Below are 23,561 nucleotides of genomic sequence, written 5' to 3' on the forward strand. Positions count from 1 at the left end.
TGTGTATTTTTGCGCTTTTCTTTCTCTCTCTTGAAAATGTTTGAATTGGTGCAGGAGAGAGCCCACCTGTCTCCCTCTGGCTCCTCGGCTACCCCTGTCTCTCCTGGGTCTCATCTCGCGCCTCCCTGGCTTGGGGGCTGCCGGAAGGGTGGCTCACCCATCTCCGGCTGTTTGGCCCCCTGTCCCCCCTGTTGGTTTGTTCTTTCCGTGTTTCCGGTGCTCCTCCGTGGCCGACACCACAATTCGGTTTTGGGTGCTCTCAAGGGGATCAAGACTCTGGTGTCCTAGATTAGGGTATGAATGCTCACTAACTAGACAACAGACTGTCGCTGTCACTGCTTGTTCATGTGTGGGGGTTTGTTCCGGCATCTTTTATGTTGGGGACCCGTCTCCTCAATGTCTCACTTCAGTTATTGCTTTCACAACTTGTCTTTCATTTTTGTCTGTCTTCATGTTGTTTTGGTGGTCGGTCGGCTTTGAGAAGGGTGTTGTAGGCTGATCGGGAAGGGTGGATGGGGGTCACACACGAACACCGCATTCACTCATGCACTACGTACCTTCTGTCCTGCAAGAATAAATTGCATATATGTGTATTAATGTTGATAAATGGTTCTGCCAGTGTGGCATTTACCATTACTATATATGCAGACGGGAAAAAAGAAAAAAAAATGATGGAAAATGCCGCTCATCACTGACTGGTTTATTTATTATATATAAAAATCAACACACAAGTTAGTGTAACGTGTGTGTTGGTTTTAACAAATACAGTAGTGTTCAGAATAATAGTAGTGCTATGTGACTAAAAAGATTAATCCAGGTTTTGAGTATATTTCTTATTGTTACATGGGAAACAAGGTAACAGTAGATTCAGCAGATTCTCACAAATCCAACAAGACCAAGCATTCATGATATGCACACTCTTACGGCTATGAAATTGGGCTATCAGTACAAAAAAAAAAAAAGTAGAAAAGGGGGTGTTCACAGTCATAGTAGTGTGGCATTCAGTCAGTGAGTTCGTCAATTTTGTGGAACAAACAGGTGTGAATCAGGTGTCCCCTATTTAAGGATGAAGCCAGCACCTGTTGAACATGCTTTTTTCTTTGAAAGCCTGAGGAAAATGGGACGTTCAAGACATTGTTCAGAAGAACAGTGTAGTTTGATTAAAAAGTTGATTGGAGAGGGGAAACCTTATACACAGGTGCAAAAAATTACAGGCTGTTCATCTACAATGATCTCCAATGCTTTAAAATGCACAAAAAAAAAAAAAAAAACCAGAGACGCGTGGAAGAAAACGGAAAACAACCATCAAAATGGATAGAAGAATAACCAGAATGGCAAAGGCTCACCCATTGATCAGCTCCAGGATGATCAAAGACAGTCTGGAGTTACCTGTAAGTGCTGTGAAAGTTAGAAGACGCCTGTGTGAAGATAATTTATTTGCAAGAATCCCCCGCAAAGTCCCTCTGTTAAATAAAATACTTGTGCAGAAGAGGTTACAATTTGCCAAAGAACACATCAACTGGCCTAAAGAGAAATGGAGGAATATTTTGTGGACTGATAAGAGTAAAATTATTCTTTTTGGGTCCAAGGGCTGCAGACAGTTTGTGAGATGACCCCCAAACTCTGAATTCAAGCCACAGTTCACAGTGAAGACAGTGAAGCATGGTGGTGCAAGCATCATGATATGGGCATGTTTCTCCTACTATGGTGTTGGGCCTATATATCGCATACTAGGTATCATGGATCAGTTTGGATATGTCAAAATACTTGAAGAGGTCATGTTGCCTTATACTGAAGAAGACATGCCCTTGAAATGGGTGTTTCAACAAGACAATGACCCCAAGCACACGAGTAAACGAGCAAAATCTTGGTTCCAAACCAACAACATTAATGCCTCGCAGATGTGAAGAATTCATGAAAAACTGTGGTTATACAACTAAATACTAGTTTAGTGATTCACAGGATTGCTAAAAAAGCAGTTTGAACATAATAGTTTTGAGTTTGTAGCATCAACAGCAGGTGCTACTATTATTGTGAACACCCCCTTTTATACTTTTTTTTACTAATAGCCCAATTTCATAGCCTTAAGAGTGTGCATATCATGAATGCTTGGTCTTGTTGGCTTTGTGAGAATGTACTGAATCTACTGGTACCTTGTTTCCCATGTAACAATAAGAAATCTACTCAAAACCTGGATTAATCTTTTTGGTCACATAGCACTACTACAACCCCTGGCAAAAATTATGGAATCACCGGCCTCAGAGGATTTTCATTCAGTTGTTTAATTTTGTAGAAAAAAAGCAGATCACAGTCATGACACAAAACTAAAGTAATTTCAAATGGCGACTTTCTGGCTTTAAGAAACACAATAAGAAATCAGGGAAAAAAATTGTGGCAGTCAGTAACGGTTACTTTTTTAGACCAAGCAGAGGGAAAAAAATATGGAATCACTTTTAACAAATACAGTAGTGTTCAGAATAATAGTAGTGCTATGTGACTAAAAAGATTAATCCAGGTTTTGAGTATATTTCTTATTGTTACAAGGGAAACAAGGTAACAGTAGATTCAGTAGATTCTCACAAATCCAACAAGACCAAGCATTCATGATATGCACACTCTTAAGCCTATAAAATTGAGCTGTTAGTAAAAAAAGTAGAAAAGGGGGTGTTCACAATAATAGTAGTGTGGCATTCAGTCAGTGAGTTCATCAATTTTGTGGAACAAACAGGTGTGAATCAGGTGTCCCCTATTGAAGGATGAAGCCAGCAAAGGACAAAAAAAAAAACAAAACAAAAAACAGACGCATAGAAGAAAATGGAAAACAACCATCAAAATGGATAGAATAACAACCAGAATGGCAAAGGCTCACCCACTGATCAGCTCCAGGATGATCAAAGACAGTCTGGAGTTACCTGTAAGTGCTGTGACAGTTAGAAGACGCCTGTGTGAAGCTAATTTATTTGCAAGAATCCCCCGCAAAGTCCCTCTGGTAAATAAAAGACATGTGCAGAAGAAGCACACTAGTAAACCAGCAAAATCTTGGTTCCAAACCAACAAAATTAATGCCTCGCAGATGTGAAGAAATCATGAAAAACTGTGGTTATACGAGGGCTGTCAATAAAGTATAGGTCCTTTTTATTTTTTTCAAAAACTATATGGATTTCATTCATATGTTTTTACGTCATACATGCGTGAGTTTTTCCACGCCTGTCGGTGACGTCATTCGCCTGTGAGCACTCCTTGTGGGAGGAGTCGTCCAGCCCCTCGTCGGAATTCCTTTGTCTGAGAAGTTGCTGAGAGACTGGCGCGTTGTTTGATCAAAATTTTTTCTAAACCTGTGAGACACATCGAAGTGGACACGGTTCGAAACATTAAGCTGGTTTTCAGTGAAAATTTTAACGGCTGATGAGAGATTTTGAGGTGATTCTGTCGCTTTAAGGACTTCCCACGGTGCGAGACGTCGCTCAGCGCTCTCAGGCGCCGTCGTCAGCCTGTTCAAGCTGAAAACCTCCACATTTCAGGCTCTATTGATCCAGGACGTCGTGAGAGAACAGAGAACTTTCAGAAGAAGTTGGTTTCAGCATTTTATCCAGATATTCCACTGTTAAAGGAGATTTTTTTAATGAAAGACGTGCGGACGGGTCCGCGCGTCGGGACACAGCCGACGCGGTGCGGCGGCACAGGAAAAACACCTCCGTGTTGATAACCATTTGTAAAATCCAGGTGGCTTTTGATGGCTTTCAGTGGAGTGAGTATATGAGAAATTGTTTAACAGCAGGACATGTTCCAACTTGTCCTTAAGGCTTCCAACGGAGGTGTTTTTCCTGTGGCGGAGCGTCCGCACGTCTTTCATTAAAAAAATCTCCTTTAACAGTGGAATATCCGGATAAAATGCTGAAACCGACTTCTTCTGAAACTTCTCTGTTCTCTCACGATGTCCTGGATCAATAGAGCCTGAAATGTGGAGGTTTTCAGCTTGAACAGGCTGACGACGGCGCCTGAGAGCGCTGAGCGACGTCTCGCACCGTGGGAAGTCCTTAAAGCGACAGAATCACCTCAAAATCTCTCATCAGCCGTTAAAATTTTCACTGAAAACCATCTTAATTTTTCGAACCGTGTCCACTTCGATGTGTCTCACAGGTTTAGAAAAAATTTTGATCAAACAACGCGCCAGTCTCTCAGCAACTTCTCAGACAAAGGAATTCCGACGAGGGGCTGGACGACTCCTCCCACAAGGAGTGCTCACAGGCGAATGACGTCACCGACAGGCGTGGAAAAACTCACGCATGCGCACGAGGGTTCAAGCATGTCTGACGTAAAAACATATGAATGAAATCCATATAGTTTTTGAAAAAATAAAAAGGACCTATACTTTATTGACAGACGTCGTACAACTAAATACTAGTTTAGTGATTCACAGGATTGCTAAAAAAAAAAAGCAGTTTGAACATAATAGTTTTGAGTTTGTAGCGTCAACAGCAGATGCTACTATTATTGTGAACACCCCCTTTTCTACTTATTTTAATTAATAGCCCAATTTCATAGCCTTAAGAGTGCGCATATCATGAATGCTTGGTCTGGTTGGATTTGTGAGAATCTACTGATCTACTGGTACCTTGTTTACATGTAACAATAAGAAATATACTCAAAACCTGGATTAATCTTTTTAGTCACATAGCACTATTATTCTTCTGAACACTACTGTAAATGTGTATTTGTAAAATGTCATTTTTTTTTCATTTGTAAGAAAAAGGCATTTGCAAAACTGAAAGTTAAGTGTGATGCTTCAGCGCAACGACCGTGTGATATTTGGGCGGGCATGATTCACACTGCCATCCAGTAGATGGTAGTGTTCTATACATTTTGACCCATCTTGCTTTGCTTGTCATGACTTCTGCCTCACGTCTTGACCATTGTATGTTCAATGTAAATGACTTTTGCTTTTGTTTTTTTGGAGCAGTCTGGCAGCTAGGCCCCTTCTGCTGGGGTAGAGTTGAGCTCAGCTCCTCATAGCTGCCCAGCTGCTTCAAAATATGTAGCAGACAGGAACCAACATGTACAACCCTAATTCCAATGAAGTTGGGATGTTGTGTAAAATGTAAATAAAAACAGAATACAATGATTTGCAAATCCTCTTCAACCTATACTCAACAAAAATATAAACGCAACACTTTTGGTTTTGCTCCCATTTTGTATGAGATGAACTCAAAGATCTAAAACTTTTTCCACATACACAATATCACCATTTCCCTCAAATATTGTTCACAAACCAGTCTAAATCTGTGATAGTGAGCACTTCTCCTTTGCTGAGATAATCCATCCCACCTCACAGGTGTGCCATATCAAGATGCTGATTAGACACCATGATTAGTGCACAGGTGTGCCTTAGACTGTCCACAATAAAAGGCCACTCTAAAAGGTGCAGTTTTGTTTTATTGGGGGGGATACCAGTCAGTATCTGGTGTGACCACCATTTGCCTCATGCAGTGAAACACATCTCCTTCACATAGAGTTAATCAGGTTGTCACTTGTGGCCTGTGGAATGTTGGTCCACTCCTCTTCAATGGCTGTGCGAAGTTGCTGGATATTGGCAGGAACTGGTACACGCTGTCGTATACGCCGGTCCAGAGCATCCCAAACATGCTCAATGGGTCACATGTCCGGTGAGTATGCCGGCCATGCAAGAACTGGGACATTTTCAGCTTCCAAGAATTGTGTACAGATCCTTGCAACATGGGGCCGTGCATTATCCTGCTGCAACATGAGGTGATGTTCTTGGATGTATGGCACAACAATGGGCCTCAGGATCTCGTCACGGTATCTCTGTGCATTCAAAATGCCATCAATAAAATGCACCTGTGTTCTTCGTCCATAACAGATGCCTGCCCATACCATAACCCCACCGCCACCATGGGCCACTCGATCCACAACACTGACATCAGAAAACCGCTCACCCACATGACGCCATCATCACATGACCCACATGACGCTGTCTGCCATCTGCCCTGAACAGTGTGAACCGGGATTCATCCGTGAAGAGAACACCTCTCCAACGTGCCAAATGCCAGCGAATGTGAGCATTTGCCCACTCAAGTCGGTTACGACGACAAACTGGAGTCAGGTCGAGACCCTGATGAGGACGACGAGCATGCAGATGAGCTTCCCTGAGATGGTTTCTGACAGTTTGTGCTGAAATCAGCTTTCAGGCTCCTCTCCTGTGGAACTAGCTCCCAATTCAGATCAGGGAGACAGACACCCTCTCTACTTTTAAGATTAGGCTTAAAACTTTCCTTTTTGCTAAAGCTTATAGTTAGGGCTGGATCAGGTGACCCTGAACCATCCCTTAGTTATGCTGCTATAGACGTAGACTGCTGGGGGGTTCCCTTGATGCACTGTTTCTTTCTCTTTTTGCTCTGTATGCACCACTCTGCATTTAATCATTAGTGATCGATCTCTGCTCCCCTCCACAGCATGTCTTTTTCCTGGTTCTCTCCCTCAGCCCCAACCAGTCCCAGCAGAGGACTGCCCCTCCCTGAGCCTGGTTCTGCTGGAGGTTTCTTCCTGTTAAAAGGGAGTTTTTCCTTCCCACTGTAGCCAAGTGCTTGCTCACAGGGGGTCATTTTGACCGTTGGGGTTTTACATAATTATTGTATGGCCTTGCCTTACAATATAAAGTGCCTTGGGGCAACTGTTTGTTGTGATTTGGCGCTATATAAAAAATTGATTGATTGAATTGATTGATTGAAATTCTTTGGTTATGCAAACCGATTGTTTCAGCAGCTGTCCCAGTGGCTGGTCTCAGATGACCTTGGAGGTGAACATGCTGGATGTGGAGATCCTGGGCTGGTGTGGTTACACGTGGTCTGTGGTTGTGAGGCTGGTTGGATGTACTGCCAAATTCTCTGAAATGCCTTTGGAGACGGCTTATGGTAGAGAAATGAACATTCAATACACGAGCAACAGCTCTGGTTGACATTCCTGCTGTCAGCATGCCAATTGCACGCTCCCTCAAATCTTGCGACATCTGTGGCATTGTGCTGTGTGATAAAACTGCACCTTTCAGAGTGGCCTTTTATTGTGGGCAGTCTAAGGCACACCTGTGCACTAATCATGGTGTCTAATCAGCATCTTGATATGGCACACCTGTGAGGTGGGATGGATTATCTCAGCAAAGGAGAAGTGCTCACTATCACAGATTTAGACTGGTTTGTGAACAATATTTGAGGGGAATGGTGATATTGTGTATGTGGAAAAAGTTTTAGATCTTTGAGTTCATCTCATACAAAATGGGAGCAAAACCAAAAGTGTTGCGTTCATATTTTTGTTGAGTGTATATTCAGTTGAACACACCACAAAGACAAGATATTTAATGTTCAAACTGATAAACTTTGTTTTTGTGAAAATATTTGCTCATTTTGAAATGGATACCTGCACCACATTTCAAACAAGTTGGGACGGGGTAACAAAAGACTGGGGAAAGTTTATGAATGCTCAAAGAACACCGTTTGTAACATTCCATAGGTGAACAGGTTAATTGGAAGCAGGTGATTAGGTATCAAAGGCTCAGCCGTTCACAAGCAAAGATGGGGCGAGGATCACCACTTTGTGAACAACTGTGTGAAAGAATAGTCCAACAGTATAAGAACAATGTTTCTTAACATTCAATTGCAAAGAATTTAGGAATTCCATCATCTACAGTCCATAATAGAATCAGAAGATTCAGAGAATCTGGAGAACTTTCTACACGTAAGTGGCAAAGCCAAAACCAACACTGAATGCCTGTGACCTTCTATCCCTCAGGTGGCACTGCATTAAAAACCAACATCATTGTGTAAAGGATCTTACCGTGTGAGCTCAGGAACACTTCAGAAAACCATTGTCAGTTAACACAGTTTGTCGCTACAAGTGCAAGTTAAAACTCTACCATGCAAAGCGAAAGCCATACATCAACAACATCCAGACAACATCGCTGCCTTCTGTGGCTCGAGCTTATTTTAAATGGACAGACGCAAAGTGGAAACATGTGCTGTAGTCTGATGAGTCCACATTTCAAATTGTTTGTGGAAATCATGGACATGGAAGAGGAAAAAGACCATCCAGGTTGTTACCAGCACAAAATTCAAAAACCAGCATCTGTGATGGTATGGGGTGTGTTAGTGCCCAAGGCATGGGCAACTTGCACATCTGTGATGGCACCATCAATGCTGAAAGGTACATCCAGGTTTTGGAGCAACACATGCTGCCATCCAAGCAACGTCTCTTTCAGGGTCGTCCCTGCTTATTTCAGCAAGACAATGCCAAGCCACATTCTGCACGTGTTACAACAGCCTGGCTTCGTAGTAAAAGAGTGCGGGTACTAGACTGGCCTGCCTGCAGTCCAGACCTGTCACCCATTGAAAATGTGTGGCACATTATGAAGCGCAAAATACGACAACGGAGACCCCAGCCTGTTGAACAACTGAAGTTGTACATCAAGCAAGAATGGGAAAGAATTCCACCTACAAAGCTTATTGAGTGTTGTTACGAGGAAAGGTGATGTAACACAGTGGTAAACATACTGTACCACTGTCCCAGCCTTTTTGAAACGTGTTGCAGGCATCCATTTCAAAATGAGCATATTTGCACTAAAACAAAGTTCATCAGTTTGAACATTAAATATCTTGTCTTTGTGGTGTATTTAATTGAATCTAGATTGAAGAGGATTTGCAAATTGTATTGTTTTTTTTGTTGTTTGTTTTTTACATTTTACACAATGTCCCAGTTTCATTGGAATTTTCTGATTGTAGGGTTTGCAGATGTTTTTGGCTGTTACTAACTATGCAAAAAAAAAAAAGTTAGTGGACTAAATTAGTGGAACTAAATTTAGCGGAAGTAATTGGTCCCCTGATGGTTTTTGAAGTTAGCTGAAAAGCTAATCCTGTTATGCAAAAGCAAACCTTTGCATAATAAAACAGCTATGGATTAATTAATATGATTGAGAAATAACAGCCAATGTCCCTTTATGTGTGTCACATGAATGTGTGATTTATACTGTTCAGAACATGGAGTGGAGTTGTCTAAACAGAGAATCAGGGTGAAATTTCAGGGCTCACAAAGTAAACATGCTGGCCAGAGAACAAGTAACGGCTCGAAGTTCAGCCAAACATTTAATGTCAGTGAAGAAATAAAATTTTAAAAGCTGATACTGATACTGTGAGTGTCTAGCAGCACCAGAACAGTTTGTTGTTAACTGACACATTTATGTGTTGAATCAAGACAAAATTAACATTTTACAAAGATACATAATAGAAGTTAACAAATCAGTAAGTTAGATATTTTATATTTGAGATTTTGTAACGTTTTATTTACAGACTGTATGATAACAAGGTTGTCTGTCACAAAAACCAAATACATGAAGAAATATATAAACACACGAGAAGTTAACAGCAGGAAAACAAAGCTTGTGAGGGGTGCTGAATAACAATTATACTTTTTCCATTTATAAACTATGTAATCAGAGATATTCAGTAAAAGAAAGTAATTTTGATAAATAGTAATTGTGCTGATTTAATAGCATTTATGTGTATTCAATCAATCAATCAATTTTTTTATATAGCGCCAAATCACAACAAACAGTTGCCCCAAGGCGCTTTATATTGTAAGGCAAGGCCATACAATAATTATGTAAAACCCCAACGGTCAAAACGACCCCCTGTGAGCAAGCACTTGGCTACAGTGGGAAGGAAAAACTCCCTTTTAACAGGAAGAAACCTCCAGCAGAACCAGGCTCAGGGAGGGGCAGTCTTCTGCTGGGACTGGTTGGGGCTGAGGGAGAGAACCAAGAAAAAGACATGCTGTGGAGGGGAGCAGAGATCGATCACTAATGATTAAATGCAGAGTGGTGCATACAGAGCAAAAAGAGAAAGAAACAGTGCATCATGGGAACCCCCCAGCAGTCTACGTCTATAGCAGCATAACTAAGGGATGATCCAGCCCTAACTATAAGCTTTAGCAAAAAGGAAAGTTTTAAGCCTAATCTTAAAAGTAGAGAGGGTGTCTGTCTCCCTGATCTGAATTGGGAGCTGGTTCCACAGGAGAGGAGCCTGAAAGCTGAAGGCTCTGCCTCCCATTCTACTCTTACAAACCCTAGGAACTACAAGTAAGCCTGCAGTCTGAGAGCGAAGCGCTCTATTGGGGCGATATGGCACCACGAGGTCCCCAAGATAAGATGGGACCTGATTATTCAAAACCTTATAAGTAAGAAGAAGAATTTTAAATTCTATTCTAGAATTAACAGGAAGCCAATGAAGAGAGGCCAATATGGGTGAGATATGCTCTCTCCTTCTAGTCCCCGTCAGTACTCTAGCTGCAGCATTTTGAATTAACTGAAGGCTTTTTAGGGAACTTTTAGGACAACCTGATAATAATGAATTACAATAGTCCAGCCTAGAGGAAATAAATGCATGAATTAGTTTTTCAGCATCACTCTGAGACAAGACCTTTCTGATTTTAGAGATATTGCGTAAATGCAAAAAAGCAGTCCTACATATTTGTTTAATATGCGCTTTGAATGACATATCCTGATCAAAAATGACTCCAAGATTTCTCACAGTATTACTAGAGGTCAGGGTAATGCCATCCAGAGTAAGGATCTGGTTAGACACCATGTTTCTAAGATTTGTGGGGCCAAGTACAATAACTTCAGTTTTATCTGAGTTTAAAAGCAGGAAATTAGAGGTCATCCATGTCTTTATGTCTGTAAGACAATCCTGCAGTTTAGCTAATTGGTGTGTGTCCTCTGGCTTCATGGATAGATAAAGCTGGGTATCATCTGCGTAACAATGAAAATTTAAGCAATACCGTATTCTGTGTGATGTTGCAATAGGAACTGTAATACAGCAACGGTGGGGGATTTTGACAGTTGCAGACATTTTGGTGAATTCCAGTAAGTTCTAGAAGGCCTCTGTAGTAGGAACCTTCTGTATGTAATCCATGGTTCCTTCCTGGAACCATGGGTTCACCTCTCCTCGGGTCTCAAGTTCATGGTAAATACTGCACGTTGATTTTTTTCTTTTGTGAAAAACAGCAGCTCATTGTGGGTAGTGTTGGGACAAACAACACTGGTGCGTCAGCACTGTGCCGAGAGTGCCACCGGACACGAGAGGACACATTTCACCTGTGTCCTGGGCTGCACCGCGTGTATCGCTTTAAGAAAAAAATACAATACAGGAAGTGTGTCGTTTGGATGTATAAGGAAACAAACTGTATCGACGTGGATTTGTTGGATGGAGTTTTGCTGTTGGAGTTGGATTTTTGCTTGCCCTCGCCTTGTTCCACTGACTTCATGGATCGTTCAGAAGTTTACTCAGTCTGGAATAAGTTTGATTTTTTTTTTGATGCCAAATAAGGTAAATCTTTTTCTCCTTTGGGCATTGTTTACTGTTATTTTTTCAATTAAACATGTTTGTACTCCTTTCTGGTAAGAGGTCTGAATTGTTTTCAGATAAATTAACGTTTTATTTTATTGTAGGTGAAGTTGTTGGCTCTGCTCCACAGAGCTACCTTACATCAATAAGAACACATCATCAATGCTGAGGCATTATGGAGCTCGGCATGGCAATGCAGAATTGACAGATCCTCGTGTGAGTACCCCAGGTCAGTTTTAACTCTGAATTTTATTAGACAAATTTGCTATATTCTACATACCAACTCAGTTTAGCATTTACACAAACAAGGCTTTAAGCAAAGTTTAAACTCTTCTCATGGACAGCTTAACTCGACGCACAAATTGAGCACATGAAATTATGCAATGATGAGATCATATTTTAAATAAAGGACTGGCGATTGAATATTTCACAGGCTGATGTTGGGTTTGCGGCATGTTAGCTTTTCCATCTTATTTACCTGCAGTGATTTTATAACTACTGCAGGGGTCACTATTGAGTGACCAACACAGTGCCACTGCCCACACAGTTTGTGTAGTGTATCAATACACTCCTTGAGGTATCATCAGCCAATTACTAATCGTGGGCATTATACATTGTTTATTTCCTAATTATTTTTATTGGTAGAATGTGAATATTTGAACAGTTCTGTGTTTTTGATTTGATCAATTTTGTTTTTTTCTTGGGTGGTTGTATCAATTCATTTACCAATCATTTCTTTTTCAAATTTAAATATTCATTAAATAGTTACATTGTACAATTCATTGATTGTCCCATATTTAACTTACTGTGTAGAAATCTGGGGATCAACATATACAACCTATATACAACCTTTATTTATTTTGCAGAAAAGAGCTTTAAAAGTGATTAGTAACAGTGGTTTTAGAGATCCATCTAATCCATTGTTTATTAAGTATAGGGTACTTAAATTTCATGATTTAGTCGATTTGAAAATATTACAAACGATGTACCAAGTTAATAAAAATACTTTACCAACAAACATTCAAAATATGTTTGAAAAAAGAGTAAGTAGTTATAAATTGAAAGGAATAGAAGTCTTTAAAAAACCAAGATTTAGAACCAAAGTAAAGGAAAGGAGTATTGCAGTAAATGGTGTCAAATTATGGAACAATCTTAATAAAGAAATTAAAGAATTAAGGTCGCTTAAATTATTTAAAAAACATATTAAATTAGATGTTTTAAGTAAGTATGAAACTATGAAGTAAGTCAGTGGGCTGCAAGAAAGTCAAAAAAAAAAAAAGTAAACTGTTAATAATGTTTGGAGTGTCTTAAGTGTAAATGTAACCTGTCAGTGATGTAATCTATTAATTAATGGTCATAATTATGAAATGGGTCAGTGGTATGTGACAAGTTAAAGAAATGCAATCTGTTAAATAATGTTGACTATGATGCTGTATATTGAAAGATTGTATTGTTAAAAGGGGCAGAAATCATAAGACTTCTTCTTTCTGCTCCTTTTCATTCTGGTATTGTGGTGCTTTTGTTTTTTGCTTTTCTGTTTTTCTTTTAAATGAATGAAATAAATATTTTTTTTAAAAATTGATTCTTGTACCACTTTTAAACATTTCCCCCCCTCATTTTAATATACTGTTTGCTGAAAAAGTCCAATTGTTTACCAGCTTGATGCTCTGCAATAAAGACCATCAATCCTGTCATTAACGTATAGCCTCCTGTCAAATTATTTAAACTTTTTATAATGGTTTTGAAACAAAAGTAATAGAAGCCTGTCTTGTCTTGTAAAATAAGACTTTGGTGTTTATTTGCTGAAAGATTCTTTTTGCACTCTGAATTACAATACTTCCCTGGATATCAAAATGCAGTATCTTCTGAATGTTTGAAAACAAACAACAAAAAAAACTTTAAAATTGTGACTGTCAAAATTATTAAAAGGAAGAAAACAGGTTAAAGTATTTAAAATGAATCAACACCATAATTGTTGAAAATGACTGAATATGCCAGCAATGTCGGTGATATTTCTTTGTTGGTGAAGTCTTTTGGTACTCAGTTTTTGGTATGTTTTTTAGAGATGGATAATGGTTGATCTCAGATGAAATTTTACAAATTCAAAAAATTTGTCTCAAAAGTAACATAAGACCTTACTGAAGGATTTTGAACAGCATGTTGTAGTCCCATGAGGTGTAAACCACAGAATCTTCACACAAGAAGTCTATATATTCAGTTTCTGCATCTGATTTCATAATTTCACAGAGTTTGATCTAAGCATGCCATTACTTTCTTGCCATCAGACACAGCAGTTTACATAATCTCCTCCTGCTGACAGTCATCCAACATGACACTGTTTCCCTGCTGTCAGTTTTTGATGACAAAACAAAATGTTGATCTTGCAGAGTGATCTCACACTGCAGCAGAATAATGTCACCATCTCACAGCAAGTAAACATAATACACAGACTACACATGAAACGGGTACATTTCATTATTCCACATAAAAACATTGATTTCTCATCATATAGTAACACTATTTTTGTTAACACATCACACCAGCTGTCTACATTTTTCCATCGTTCACAGAAAATTCATTGCTTCTGTTCATACTGGAGCATCTCTGGTCACTTCTTCCAAATGCCATAGGAATCACCCTGAAATCTTCCACCTTGATATCTGGATTGAGATTTTTGTCCACTGAATGTAAAATGTTATTTTCTTTCTCCCTTCTGGGTTTGTAACTGTGGGTGGCTCTTTGGGTTGCTTTGACTCCCTCTGCTGGATTCTTTCTGCCACTGTCTCCTCTGGCTGGCTGCCACCTGCGCTCCACAGATACTGTTTAGCCAAAAAAAACTTACTTCTTTGCTCTGTGCATGAAACATCTTCCTCTCTTGTGAATGAAGATTCTCTTGGCCCTTTGTGTCCACGGTGTTTTTTTCTGGTCCTTTTTTTTTGCTGCCGTGGACATTAGTCATGTGGTCACTATAGTGAAAAATTATAGTCTGAGTACAAAGGACTCTGACCTTGGTGTCTGAAACGTGCAAGGAATCTGACAAAATTCACCTGATGCCCTCTTCAGGCAAAACACCTGTCTGTCATCTAAGTGACTCCACTGCTGTGTTAGGCATACTTCCTCATTCACCTTAGTCAAGCATCAGAACATGTCAAGGACATCAGTTACATAAAAGAAGAATTACTCACTCATCTTCAACCACTTACTCCAATTAAGGGTCACAGGGTGCTGGAGCCTATCCCAGCAGCCATAGGGTGTGTGGCGGGCTACACCCTGGACAAGACGCCAGTCTGTCGCAGGACAACATGAAGAATTATACAGGGGTCAAAATTAAAAGATGCTCCAATCATATTGAAAACTATACCACATTATTTGTCTGATCATAAATATTCCAAAAAGGTATACTTTGGACAATCTATGACTAAATGTTACGGAGGTTTGTGGTAAAAACAGCAAGAATGGTGACAAAGGTCAATTTCAGTTTGTACCTATACCTTTTTGGAGTCTTTGTGATCAGATAAATAATGTGGTATACAGTGTACTCCAAATGTATTGGAACACTTGGTATTACAAAAATATTTCTAAAATTATCTTCCTTAAAGTCCAGTGACACAGCACTTAACGAAGGGCAACGAAGCCCAAACAAAGCAAGTAATCTGGACTTTCATTGACTTTTAACCTTCGCGCAGCTTCATTCCTGCGGCAGCTGCAGGAACAAAGGATTTTTAAACTGTTGAAAAATTTGAATGAATGCCACCGAACACCTTAATTCATCTGTATTTCGTTTTCCTGTAGTTCTTGATGGTTTTTTATTGTTTGCTTAGTTTTTGTAATGTTAGTGTTCAGTTCGACTTTGTTCGACCAGCTGAATGTTTTCATCAAGTGCAGAAGCCGGTTTGTGAGTGCTTTTGTGGAGGAGCTGCAGCTCCTCCATGGCGGTGCTGATGTGTACTGTAGTGTGGGGCTTCTGCTGCTGCATGTGATGTGGCGGGTACTGTTGCGGTCATGCAGTGGTGCTGGCCGGCCAGGAAGAATTTGTCAGCCTCCTCCACCAGCACACGGCAGTCCATGATCGTGGTGGTGCTTTAGTGCTGTGCGCACGGGGAGAGAGCTGCTGCACAAAAGTTCAGCTGTGTCCTTTCAGGAGCTGCAGCATTCAGTCCATGAACACTGAAGGACTTGCTGTCCTCCAGCCTGTGCAGACAGAAGATCCTGCTGGAGGAAGTGATCCTTTATTGCTGCGTATTTGTTTGCAGCGGGGGGGGGGGGGGGGGGGGGGGGGGGGGGGGGGGGGGGGGGGTCTTTCCAGGAGAGCGATCAACCTTGTTTTTTTCTGTGGAGCTGCTGAGTACCGACACAGTCGTTGATGGCTGTGGATTTGTTCGCAGCAGGGGTGCTTTGCAGGAGCGCGATCAACCTTGTTTGTTTCTGTGAAGCTGCTGAGTACCAACACAATCGTTGATGGCTGTGGATTTGTTCGCAGCAGGGGGGCTTTGCAGGAGCGCGATCAGCTTCATTTCCGTGGAACTGAGGGTCGTCACGATGTAATAATATTTCTTGTCATCTGCTCTGATCTCTCAGAGCAAACTGCACCTCGGTTAGTGCAAACCAGGCAGCAGTTTACAGAAGGGGGACTTTGAGCTCAAATGTGTAAAAACTTACAGCAGCAGAGGGCATTCGCATGTGAACAGCTTTGATCCACAAAAGTGTGACACATGAAAATAGACAACCCAGTGTTTGAGTCATTTGCACATTTGAGTCGCTAAATAATATACGAGACAGTCCATGCTCGTGCGCTACAACACATCCATACACTGAATGCATTCATCCAGAGTGAGTCTGCTGGAGAGAAGGTGAAGCGTGTGCGTCTGATCCATGTATGCAGCGCCTGTGCATCCATGATCAGAACTTGTAATCAAACCCACGCGCGTGCATGTGACTGACTGCTTGATCACACAGCCGCAGCGTGCAGTGATCACAAACACCAGGGTTTGAAAAAAACTGCAGAGTGACAGCACTATCACCCCCCCCCCCCCCTCCTCCCCCCCAATGCTGAAAACAAGAGAGTTTTATGCTTGCTTGAGTTTAAATGGCAATATTGTCTAATTTTTTTTGGGGGGGGGGGGGGGCACAGAAGGACTCTGAACTTTGCAATCTGATGTTCCCAGCCCTAACAAGGAAGCAGTGTGTCCCGCTGCATATCTTCAAACCTGAGTGTCGTTTGCTTTACCATTTTCAGAACGGAGCGCATTTCTACAATGCAAAAAAAAAAAAAAAAAAGACAAAGGCAGGAGTGTGGCAACACAACAGAACGCACACATTAAAAGCAAACATATGCAGCTGCAAGCAAATCTATGAACACAACGGCATGGGAAAAATGCTGCGTACGTGCGCCTTTCAGGTGTACAGACAGCGAGTAGAGTTTTGGTATTTGAAAGATTTGAGAAATATATATGGCGGTGTTTGCAGTATGTATAATTTTGGTGGTGTATTTAGTGTCGGTGGCTAATGTGGTGGTGTTTGGTGTTTTGTTTTTTTGTAAAAATGAGGCGTCTTATGAATGTTGAACACGCGCTTCAGTTTTTTTTTGTTTTGTTTTTTTCCAATTGGAGCAAGACTGAGCATGCAGCGCATTGTCAATCTGAACCAGACAGTGAGGATTCTGACAAAGGAGATAATCCCTCTTTTGTTCTTGACAAGAAACCAGAGCAGGTGGATCCACTGACCTGCGCACAGATCTCCACAATGGGTCGCATCATGCACTTCTGTTTGCAGCTCCAGGCCTCAGGTGCTATGAGCTCCATCCCAGCACTGAGTCCTGGAATGCAGAGATGCAGACACACTGCTCCAGCAGCGGCTACAGGCGCGTTTCGTTTAGTGTCAAGATCAACATTAGGTTCGGTTTCGTTTTGTTCCTCTTTCGTCCCTTTCACTCTCTTGATTCGCAGGCTAGTCAGTGATAAAGCTCATTCGTCCACCTTTTCTCAATGATTTGTGACTTTTTTTTTCTTTACTTTTTTCCCTTCATTCAGGAATCGCCGTATGCCGTGTGACCTGGCCATTAAACTCAAACTGAAAGCAAATCTCTACCACTTGATATAAATTAATTAAAAATACAAAAGCCAAGATGATGGGTCACATAAGTAATGGCACGCTTGGGTATAATACATGTAAATAATCAGTTTTATTGCCACTTTTCTTCAGACAAGTCAGGATGGATGCATGAACATTTCCAAGTGACTGAATACTCTTGGACTATTCAGTTACATGGTGCAGTGTAAAGTCAAGCAGCTAGCTACAAGATCAGTGAATATGTCTTCCAAGTCCAAGAAATATTCAGTGACTTGGAAATGTTCACGTATCGATTCCCTGACTTGTCTGAAGAAAACTGGCAATAAAACTGATACAGGTATTATACAAAAGTGTTCCATTACTTATGCAAGCCATCATCTTCGCTTTTATATTTTTGATTAATTTATATCAAGTTGTAGAGATTTGCTTTCACTTCGAGTTTAAGGAAGACAAGTTTAGAATTTCTTTTTTTTTTTTGTTTGTTTGTATTTGAAATGGCATAAATTAAAACGTGTGATATACCAAGTGTTCCAATACTTTTATGGGCACTGTAGTTTTCAATATGATTGGAGTATCTAATTTTGACCCCTGTGTAATTCTTCAATTCACCCCTACCTGGCTGCTTATTGAAAATTCAAGTGGCCAATTGTTTTTTGTTTTTTTTTTTCCCAAAAGAGTAATGTCTGAGTGTGTGTACCAATTTCGGTGCTTGCTTCCAGAAATAAACAGTTGTTACAGTGAAGGTTCTAGTTAGGGCCATTTTAGCCTGCTGTGCTGCTGATGTAGAGGGGTTCTCAACAATGTGGGCTCTCAAATTTTTAGGAAGACCACCAGATGGATATTGTTATTGATTGCTTTGCTCCTGCAGTTTCTGCTTGTAGCAAAGCATTTTAATATTTACCTCAATTTATGTGATTGGAGTTCATAGCTTCAGGGGGCCGCGGGCCCCTTTATCCGTGGCCCCTTGAAGCTATATGGTTTTATACCACTAAAACATTCTTGGCAAGCCTTATTTTAACTAATTTTCTGTGGTTTTAGATGCATTGAATGCAAGAATAAACAAAACATATTTATGTTGTAATATTTGTAAGATCAAAGTTATTTTTTGCATGTTTCTGTCAAAGTCTAAGTTAATAAATTAAATAACATTTAAAATGTTATATTTAATGAACATAGTATTCTCTTCAAAAATGAGTTTTTAATCCAGTTTTCTGTCATCCTGATGTTTTGTGTTTTTTTTTTCAACAATTTGAATGGGATTGCATTACTTTTTCTTTTTAAACAATGTAACACCTAACACACACACACACACACACACGCACGCACGCACGCACGCACACACACACACACACACACACACACACACACACAGAATGACCTGGATTAATGTCTGTTTTTCATGGCGGCTTTTTTTTTCTTTTTTCTTCTTCAGAGCAGAGATGCCGTTTCCAGCTGCTCTTCCCAGCTCTTGTGGCCACAGAACGCGCTGACTCTCTATCTGCTGTTTGCAATTTGATATGAAGAAAATGACATATTTCTAATTACTTTAATAATTGGTTTAAAATAGCAAAACTATGACTCTGTAAGCTTGAAATACAGCCAAAGTGGTACATTTTCAAGAACATTTCAGTTAATTTTTCAGAAATTCTGTGCTGGGTGGCACAGCCAATTCTAACCCGAGAGCCGGGCGGAAATTTGCAGTACCAGGTGGGGCCGGCTAACACCACCCACCGTGGCTACAACCCTGGTTACAGTAGTTATTGTATCTGCTCCACTATATTTTCTTGGATTTCTTTTTAACAGAGTGCAATGGGTCCCAGACCTAGGGTCCGCAGTCACACCCCTAAACACCGCTGGCCCTCTATCCTAAGGTTCTCTTCAAGATGGTGACCATTTCCTAAACCTTCTGATAGCTCTATCTCATAGGCATTTAAGCCACCAGGAATTGCCTCTCAGTAGTTCTTAAAGTTTTTCTTCATAATCTCTGTTGCCCCCAACCACCACTGGAATTATATCTAGTTCCTTCAATGAGTATGTTGGTCATAGGCCATTTTGAGGTCTTGGTATTTGGTGATCACCCCCCTCCCCCTTCAATTGTATAGATGCTGAAGTCATTGGGGACTGGTTTTTCGCTTTTATTTCTCTTCAATTTCTTTTTTACAGAGTGCAATGGGCCCCAAACCTGGGGTCTACAGTTGCATCCTAATCATTAATCATTACTGGCATTGTATCCGAGGGCTCTCTTCAAGATGGTAACTGTTCCTTTAACTGCGGATATCTGCACCTCATGGGCACTTGGGTGACCAGGGATTGCCTCAAGATATTTCTTCAGGTTCTTCTTCATAAGCCCTGTTGCTCCCACCACAACTGGTATGATATCAATTTCTTTCAATGACCACGTTATTCGTAGATCATTTTTAAGGTCTTGGTATTTCGTGATTTTCTCCCTTTCAACTCTATTCAGGCCATAGTCATTGGGGACTGTCACATCAATAATTTTTGCTGTCTTCTCTTGCTTGTTCCAAATGACAATATCAGGTTTTACTGCACCTCCTTCGATATGTCTTCCTGCTGGGATCTCTTTGTCATAAGACAGTCACTTTTCCACTGGATGAGACTGGTGCTGGCTCATACGCCCAAACGTGTCCCTCTACTTCCACCTCCAGTTCCTTGCATACTTTCCAATGTAGATATTTACAGATCTCGTTATGCCGGCTTGTGTAATGTCCGTCTACCATGAGGATCTGACATGCTGATACTAAGTGGTTTACACTCTCAACAGCTGCATGACAGAATCGGCATTGATCATTCTGTGAAATTCCTGCCATTTGTTTGAAGCCATTTGTTAGTAGTCCCTGATCTTGCGCTCCAACTATAATTCTTTCTCCATCAAAACCAAGTTCTCCATTTGTAAGCCACCGCATAGATCTTTCTTTGTCTATGTATTCCTTTTCGAGTTCTTCTTGGAATCGGCCAGCCATTTTGTGCTGTTTCCATCTGTTCATTCGATGTTTTTGTTCTCTTTTGCTGTATTTTTCCCTGGCCTGTCTTGCTAGTGTTGTTGCAGGTGTCAGATCATTGCTTTCTCTCTCTTGCAAAAGATCTCCAAAGTTTTCTGCCAATTTAATAATAGAGGTCTGTTGTGGCATAGTCTTAATATGATGTTGCATAACCTTTTTCATAACTTGTTCTTGAGAACTCTTTAAGTACTGCCCAATACTTATTATAGATGCTCTATAAGCCTGATTGATCTCTATAAGACCTAAGCCGCCTTCTCGATGGGGAGATATATTCTATCCATACAATGGTTTCTGTATGTAATTTTATGCAGGGTTTTCCTAAATTTTTCCTGTATGAATTCTCATGTGTCTGATCAGATTGCCCTTCAGTGCAAATCTTTTACCACACTCAGAACATTGAAATGGTTTCTGTCCTGTATGAATTCTCATATGTATGGTCAGGTCACACTTTTGTAAACATCTTTTACCACACTCAGAACAGACAAATGGTTTCTCACCTGTATGAATTCTCATGTGTCTGGTCAAGTGGCCTTTTCGACCAAATGTTTGACCACACTCAGAACACCTAAATGGTTTTTGTCCTGAATGAACCTTCATGTGTTGGGTCAGAGAGCCCTTTTGTACAAATCTTTTACCACACTCAGAACAGACAAATGGTTTCACTCCTGTATGAATTCTCAAGTGCATGTTTAGATCACATTTTTGTCCAAATCTTTTACCACACCCAGAACAACCGAACAGTTTCTGCCCCGTGTGAACTCTCATGTGTCCGATCAGAGTGCCCTTTTGTCCAAACTTTTTACCACACTTTAAACAGACAAATGGTTTCTCACCTGTGTGAATTCTCACGTGTGTGTTCAGCTCATCCTTTCGTCCAAATCGCTTACCACACTCAGAACAGGCAAACAGTTTCTGCCCTGTGTGAATTCTCATGTGTCCCGTCAGACTGCCCTGTTGTCCAAATCTTTTCCCACACTCAGAACAGACAAATGGTTTCTCTCCTGTGTGAATTCTCATATGTATATCCAGATTGCCCTTGTGTCCAAATCCTTTACCACACTCAGAACACCTAAATGGTTTTTCTCCGCTATGAGTTCTCAAATGTATGTTCAGATTGCCCTTGTGTACAAATTTTTTGCCACACTCAGAACACCTAAATGGTTTCTGTCCTGTATGAATTCTCATGTGCATGTTGAGATGGACCTTTCGTCCAAATCTTTTACCACATTCAAAACACCTAAATGGTTTCTCTCCTGTACGAATTCTCATTTGTTTGTTCTTAGTGCTCTTTTGTCTCCACCTTTTAACCTGGAAACTGCAACTAAATGGTTTCTCACTTGCTTGCCTTCCCTTGTGTTGCTTTGAATAGTTCATGTGACCACATGCTTTCCCACATTCAGAGCAATTACACAGCTTCTTAGAACCGTTGAAATTGCAAAGACTAACAGAGACATTGTCAGTCTTAATTTCAGAAACATTTGAACTCCTGCCATTACTATATGATTGTAAATGACTATTTGGACCTGAGCTGCTGACTGGTTGTGGTCCTCCATGGTCCTCTCCATCAGTTTGTACAGTCATTTTTCTGTGTACAGTGGAGCAGCTCGCTACAGGCTCAGCCTCTGTGCACTCTTCTCTTTGGCTTTGATGAACCAGGGATGACTGTGGTTTTTCATCACTTTCACTCTTCACAGTAACAGCGGTGAAAGGGAACTCACTGTCATCAGCCTCCTCCAACTGGTGAAGCTGCTGTCTCTGTCGACATATCCCGAGTTTCTCTTGTTCCTCTTTGATGTCTTCCTGGTCAACAATCAGATTATACACCTGCTGTTCAGGGAGAATTTCTTCTTCTTTAACCAGCACCAACTGCTGCACATCTGCAAAGAATCAGTGAAATGGATACCATTTAAAGCAACATTCAATAAAATAAAAATCAAGCTACAGAGTGATGAGTGTGGCCTGACTACGATGGACTACAGTGATGGAACTGATGGAGTGGTTGTCTTACATTTCACACATTTTTGAACTGCAAGCAGATGTTACATTTTCACTAGTATGGTATTTAGTCTTATTGAATCAAACTCAGACATATATTATACATTGCTGTACAAAGCACTTAATATATTACACTACTTTCTTGACCCAAAGACTTTATGAGGAAAAAATTGGTCCATCTTTTGCATCTGCGCATGTGTCATTTTGGACCACAGCAACATGGTCTGAGATGGAGTCTCTTCACCCAAAGCAATCAAATTGATTAATGGGATTATTAACCATCGGATGATAAAGGTAAAACCTCTTAAAACATTCTGAAGTCTGTTTTAAGCAAAAACGAGGCAGCTGTAAGCAGAAATGAGGCAAAATTCTGTGACGCTTTGAAATGTGACGCAGTAAATGTATCAGCTAGCAGCTCGTTTAGCCGCGGCACTCTGTGGCTTTCGCCGCTTTTTATGATGAAATAATGCTGAATTTATGTGGAAATGATTGTACAAAAAGCTTCAGATATCTGTCACTGAGATAGATGACTGGTGTGCAGTTTGAAGCAGAAATGAGGGGTTAATCCGTGAACCGCGTCATCAGACAGGATCGATTTTTAGAGGGACCATTCGCTCGGCGACACCAGTGCTTTGTGCAAGCGGCCCGCTGCTGCCCAGAGGCACAAAACATTCACACACATATATGTTTTGTGTCTCTTTTTTTGCCATGATCCTTGTCTTACAAAAAGCAAACAAATCACAATACATTCAAATTACAATACTTGTGCAATCACATTTTTAAAGTATTTTGATTTTGTATGAGGAGGCCCCGGGGAAGACCCAGGACACGCTGGAGGGACGACATCTCGCGGCTGGCTTGGGAACGCCTTGGGGTTCCCCCGGAGGAGCTGGGGGAGGTGTGTGTGGATCGGGAGGTCTGGACGGCTTTGCTTGAGCTGCTGCCCCCGTGACCTGACTCCGGATAAAGCGGAAGAAAATGGATGGATGGATGTATCATATTGGGAGTTAAGAGCATCATCACAGCCCTGATATTTATGCAGTATAAATGCCACAAATCTCTATGTGGCTCA

At 40.8% G+C, this 23,561-nt stretch overlaps 1 protein-coding gene and 1 long non-coding RNA gene across 2 annotated transcripts in view; both read right to left on the bottom strand.

Moving 5' to 3' along the window:
- Positions 1 to 14,108: 14,108 nt before the first annotated feature.
- Positions 14,109 to 14,602, bottom strand: LOC117515274. The gene is made up of 3 exons (XR_004562118.1): positions 14,587 to 14,602; positions 14,407 to 14,412; positions 14,109 to 14,224 (listed from the first exon to the last, which is right to left on the bottom strand). It is a non-coding gene; the product is annotated as an uncharacterized LOC117515274 (long non-coding RNA).
- A 5,914-nt stretch (positions 14,603 to 20,516) lies between these two features.
- Positions 20,517 to 23,561, bottom strand: part of LOC117515273 (gastrula zinc finger protein XlCGF57.1-like) — a 40,272-nt gene continuing 37,227 nt past the window's right edge. Inside the window, exons 5-6 of the mRNA XM_034175759.1 lie at positions 21,328 to 21,495; positions 20,517 to 20,991 (exon numbers count right to left, since the gene is read on the bottom strand). Of these exons, the coding sequence (XP_034031650.1) occupies positions 20,813 to 20,991; positions 21,328 to 21,495 (347 nt within the window). The 3' untranslated portion in view covers positions 20,517 to 20,812. The remainder of the gene's footprint in view (positions 20,992 to 21,327; positions 21,496 to 23,561) is intronic.

This window comes from Thalassophryne amazonica, chromosome 8 (assembly GCF_902500255.1).
Source record: "Thalassophryne amazonica chromosome 8, fThaAma1.1, whole genome shotgun sequence".
NCBI lineage: Eukaryota > Metazoa > Chordata > Actinopteri > Batrachoidiformes > Batrachoididae > Thalassophryne > Thalassophryne amazonica.